We start from the raw sequence: 6,000 nt of genomic DNA on the forward strand, positions 1-6,000 counted from the left end.
GTTTGAAGTTACAATGGGTTTGTATAGGAAGGGGGCGTGTCTGATAAAATGAATATCAAATATCTAAATAATGAATCAAGCAACTTAAAAACTGTCTGGGGGACTCACAAAGGCCTGAGTAGATGATAAAATGACCAAAAGTTTTTTTGAAAGTTAAATATCCCTTTAACTTATTTAGCCGGGGGAACCCCTGGAACACCTTCAAGGAACCCTGGGGGTTCCCGAATCCCCCAACCCACTTGAAGAACCACTGTAAATAAAGACTATAGGGTCAGTTATTTCAGTGCACAACCATAAGGCTTTATTTGAACAAACACTTTGTAGAAATAGATTAGAATATAGTATAGTAGTTTTATAATAAAATACATGCTAATCTTCCTTTATGCACTCATTATTATGACACTGCGAAAATAAAACACTAAATGTTGAAAATGTTTGTAATTCACCGTTTATGAATCTATCTTTTTAAAGGGACTACACCATGAATTTGAACATTTTCTTATTTTTTGTGTGTTTTTGGTCTCCCCTACCTCTCTTCTATCCCCACAAATACCCCAGTTTGAACACTCAGGCTTTCACAGCAAATCTGGGGTTTTCTGTAAATTGTTCTCAAAACAGGCCAAACTGATTTGCACCCTGACGTGACGTCACGTCAGGGTACAATCCCATCTTTATTTATTTTTTTACTTTTTCCACACAGAACCAGGAGATACATGCATACAAACTGGCTCAATAGCACCCCGTGCCAAACAGGACAATGTGGTATTGCAGGTGAAAGTGCTTTATAAGCCAGAGAGAAGTTAGTTGGAATGAGTATATCTGAGGCTTGATTTAGGCTCAAACCTTTTGAAAAACGTTTGAGGGACATATACAATATGATATTAAATATATATATTTTTTAAATTCATGGTGTAGATCCTTTAAATACTAAATAATAATTACTCACCAGTGTTACTCAAATATTTCATGCCAACACACCCTGCAGTAAGACTAGACTAGAATCACACATGCAGTCATGAATCATGAAAATCCACTATTGTACTTCACTATAAAACAACCAAGACTTCAGATCATTTTTCGATAGTCAGACTTTAATTATGAATGCGGTCACATTACACATCAGAAACACTGTGTCTCCCATCTCATTGAGTGACTATACAATAAACAGTTAACAGGGCATTTCAGTGAGCATGTAGACCATAGTACAGTTAAAACATCTCTACAGGATGGCTCTCTATCATTTTAGTTGAGTGTCTTGTTTTCCTGTTCATTTCCACCCTTCTCCTTATCTATCCCTTTAAGTGTATTCATACATTTCACTCCAGTTATTTATTTATCCTTCACATTATTTTCTACTGCAGGACAGGATACCAGTATGTAAATCAGTCATTTTCATAAGTAGGAACGTTTTTAATGTTTGTGTTATTGTTCTGGGTATAATTACATGAAAAGAATGAAAAAAGAAAATACAGTATTGATACATTAGTCTGATACATGATATAGTAAAACTACAATTGCAACACAAATCAGAATATACATTAAATTATTATATGTTTCACTGTTGAACCAGGTATTGTATATTAAATCTCCAAATAGTTGTAGCCACCAGTTCCAAACACATTCATGGGTCTGGTGCAAATGTGTCCATAAATGAATGACAGTTTGTCCAAACATCAACAAACTAGATGGCTATGTTTAATGAAGCTGTTGAAACCCATAAATGTCCCCATAAATTGAACAGTAGGAGTGATGGCATTGCTGAAGAAGGCCATGACCTGGCACAGATTTTACCATAAATGATTGAAAGGTCTGATGGTCTGATGTATCTTTAATACAGTTGTCAGAAACTGTCAAAGGACAAATTGCCGCTTTGCAGTTATATTTATCATTTTGATAATTTAACTCTGAACCTAAAATATTATAATAATAACCATCAGTAACAAACAATCATTACCATTATTAATTATAAACATTACATAATTTTTTAACATTACTATTATTATTGATAATAGACAGGTGATAATAGGATTTATAAGTATTGGTTATGGATATTAACTAATAACTATAATAAGATATTATTCATAACAACATAATCATCCCATCATATGAACATGTTGATGACATCACAGATCAGAGACTAGTGTTACTTTAGACACTTGATTGTCATCCATAGAAAACAACACATCATATGGTCTCTGTTGGGTTAATCTGAGTTCCCAGAAGTTTTCGCCAGCTCTGGAGAGGAACTTCTGGAACAGAGCCCTGGTATTTGTGGGCGGGATGTAGCTTACGCTCAGAATCTGAGCGGACACGCCTCTTACCGGTCTGAGAGCTGTGCAACTCGTCTAAAAAGTCCGACGAGAGGCAAACAGCAGTACACAACAATGGCGGCCGCAATTTCTCAAGGGGAAATTGCTTCCCGTCGATCCTATTAAGATGCAACACCCACTGCATGTGGATCCCGCCCCCTTTTCTTCATTGGCTGTTGATTTGAATCACAACGCAGTGGCCGCGCCCCTGCTGTCCAAGCTCCGACGCAATGCCTCCCAGACTACTGTTGGGTGGAAACCTCATACAGTATGTTCCAAAACTGTTACTTTTCAGGATTTAAATAAGCATCATTTTGTGATGCTTTTGTGTGACGCTGTTTAATGATCAAGTACAAGTAGGGCGTTCATTTACGAAAGAAATGTGTTTAATATGGAGAGAAGAGGTTTCTACCCGACAGCGTCGAAATAGACACTATACTACTAGTAATGTTCCTTTACTTGTTCCCCTTTAAAGTACTTCTTACCACCATTCATCATCATGTCTAACTATCCAGAGTTACACTGACCTTCCCTGGTAACATCTTCAGAGGGACAGTATGATTAGTGTAAATGTATGGAAAGAGTGTGTCAGTGAAAGTGTGTGTGAAGGTGTGTAGGTGTGTGTTAGTATCAGGATCAGAGAAGGACAGCTTTCCTTCATTCCAGTCCAGCTGGACTCTGATCCTCTGAGGTTTCTGCTTCAATGAGAGATCAGTGTCTGACCCTGGTGAGGACTCGGAGCCTGCTGTGTATTTACCTTTATTTAAACTTATACTCCATAATTGACCCGTTCCTTTCCCCTTCCTCTGAAAGGACTCTGCTAACACACCTACGTCCCAGTCTGTATTGTCTCCAACCTCAACATCCCAGCTGTGAGTCCCTGAGTTAAAGCCCTTAGAACCCAGGACTAAGTCATAGGGGTCAAACCTCTCGGGATTGTCAGGAAGCTGCTGTTTCTCTCCACGTCTCACACTGGTCAGATCATCAGACAGGATGTATACTGGAGGGGCAGTGTTGGGGTCCAGAATGACGGGAGTGTAGGAGACAATGTCCTTCATCTTGTCCCAGACTCTGAAGGTCAGGTTGCTCAGGTGTTTGGTCACATCTATCAGTGCTCCTGAGACCGGCTGTGGGTCCTGCTGTGTGAACTTGACTCTTTGCATTGTGGTCTTGTAGTTCTGCAGGAATGAGATGTGTTCAGCTCTCAGCTCCTCCTCTATGGCTCTGATTGTGTTTGAAAGGGGTGAGATGTCTCTGTTTAGACCCTCAATCTTCTCCTTCATCATCTGACTCTTCTTCGACTCTTCCTCCCTCAGTGCATGGATGCTGGCCTCCTCTTCCTCATGTAGAAACTGACGAATCTTCTTAAACTGTTTCTTCATCTGCATCTCTGTGTGCCGAGTCTGGACCTTAATGTGTGCTGCTGTTTTATCATAGTTTGTTTTAAATTCATTAAAAACTTCCAGTTTCTCCTGTAAAGGCTTCAGTGATTTCTGGACTTTCTTCTTGTGATCCAGAGCAGCTTCATCGATGGGTCTGAATCTGTGGTCGGTATGTTTTTTAGAATCTCGACACACAACACACACTGGCTGCTGACATCTCAGACAGAACAGTTTGAGTTTCTCAGCATGCAGACTGCAGAGAACCTCAGACCCTGTTGAAGCTCTCTGATGTCTCTCCTGTATGAAGGCCTCACACACGTTCTTCAGAGCCAGGTTTCTGGGTGGATCCACTGAATGTCTCTCTTTACAAACTGGACATTCCTTTATTACCTTCTCTCTCCACCATTCCTGCAGACAGGCTTTACAGAAGCTGTGGCTACAGGACAGGATAACAGGATCTTTAAAGATGTCACGACACACGGGACAGGAATAATCCTCTTCAGGGCGAGACGACGTGGAAGCCATTTGGTCTCCGAGTGAAGCTACTAACACACTGTTCAAGCCAGGAAATCAGCCAGTCAGTCGTGGTTACCCTCCCTCCTCTAGAATGTTCCCTGAAGTTTACTTTCACTGTGAATCCTGGTTCTTGTTAAAGTCCATTCAGCTGACAGAGTCAGCAGCAGGTTCAAGTGGTCTGGGTCAGTATTCCCTCCTGTAGCTGTGGACAGACAGTCTGTCCTCCTCACTGGAAGTTGTGTTTGATCTGAAGGTGATTCTTATTATCGGTCTCTCCATGTGTGTGAGGATGATAGTACTGCAGTGTGAGGAGTAAGGTTAACAACCTCTCTGTTTCCTGTTTCATGTCAGGTGAGACTGGCAATGGGCAGAGCCTTGATAACGCAAATTTGCAATGCAAAGTTCAGTTATAATCACCTTTTCACCCACTGAGGGCGGAGGGCAGCAATGCATTTGCATTTGAGATTATGGCAGTGATGTAGTGTTGGCGGACATGGTGACATTACTTTAAAGACAAGTTAAATATAGGCGTGTTCATGCTGAAACACAAGAAGTGATCTCATACATGGAGATTCTGACCTCTGTCCCACTAGCTAATAATTGAATCAAGTTTCATCATGTGACTTCACATTACAGCACCAGATTATATCTCCACCCTGGCCTTGGAACGCCTCAGGATCCCCCAGGAGGGAAGTGGATGTTGCTCTGGAAAGGGAAGCTCTCTGCTGGAACTGTTAACCCCGTGACCCGATTCCGGATAAGCAGTTGAAGATGGATGGATGGATGTCTGAAGAGGATGTCCAAGTCCAGCCTTAAACTTACTGTACCAAGTATTAAGGCATTAGTCCACATACCTTGATGAATGCTTCATACACGTTCAGCATGGTGAGATGATCTCCCTCAGCCACAGCAAACTTCCTGTGTTCTCTAGCCTGCAGAGTCAAACGTCAGACAGATGTGATTTATGTTTTAGCAGTGATTCTCAACCTTTTTTCTTTTTTTTTTCATTTCAAGGACCTCCCAGTTTGAATGATATGCATTAGACCAAGGACCCCCACTTAATACAATGTGTTATCTCTGGGACCAACGGATTTGATCCCATTTCCAGCAATCCCATTTACATGTTGTCAGCTTGTAGATCAGTGTGTTAATTATTTTGAGACAAATTAATTTAAGTCGACTCCAATTAATAGTAATTCATATTTACCATTTGAGCAAAATACCTGCACTCCTCCATTCGTACTCAAATGTTTTATGTTTATAATGTAACAGTGAAACAGCCTTGAGCCCATATTTATAACATAATGCAATGTGTTTTATCAGTGACCTATGGAGTGGTGCATATCAGATAAGATAAGATACTGTATACATGTATAGGCTCATTTAAAAGTTATTGACGTGGATTGTTTTATGTAAGAAATCTTTTCATTGTAACCTCGTACAGAGTACACCAGAGTGATACAGTATACTACAGCTGTAAAAAAAAAAAAAAATCTTATTGTGAAAGCAAGGACCTTATTGTAAAGTAGTCTGGCATGTCTACCAAATTCATGCAGTTTTAACATAATTCAGCACTAATGTGTGGCCCTTTACTCACTTTATCAGAGTCAGTATGGCCCTCTGGAAATAAATGCTGCCCACCCCTGTACATCGTAAAATCCTGAGTTTATTTAATTCCATTTGTACACTCTAAGGAGTTACAGACTCGTAAGGGTCCCTTTTGGACCCCTGGTGGTCCCCCAGACCCGATGATGAGAAACGGTGATGGTACAACGTATTGCTTTAGAAAAACC

The 6,000-nt window shown here is 40.4% G+C and overlaps 1 protein-coding gene across 1 annotated transcript in view; it reads right to left on the reverse strand.

Moving 5' to 3' along the window:
• LOC308096627 (E3 ubiquitin-protein ligase TRIM39-like) overlaps nucleotides 1-4,216 on the reverse strand; it is a gene marked incomplete at both ends in the record, with an annotated part of 41,272 nt that extends 37,056 nt beyond the window's left edge. Inside the window, one exon of the mRNA XM_080444039.1 lies at nucleotides 2,837-4,216. Coding sequence (XP_080300165.1) covers nucleotides 2,837-4,216 — 1,380 coding nt within the window. The remainder of the gene's footprint in view (nucleotides 1-2,836) is intronic.
• Nucleotides 4,217-6,000: the final 1,784 nt, after the last annotated feature.

This window comes from Gymnoscopelus braueri, assembly GCF_963280865.1.
Source record: "Gymnoscopelus braueri genome assembly, chromosome: 12".
In the NCBI taxonomy this organism is placed as follows: Eukaryota; Metazoa; Chordata; class Actinopteri; order Myctophiformes; family Myctophidae; genus Gymnoscopelus; species Gymnoscopelus braueri.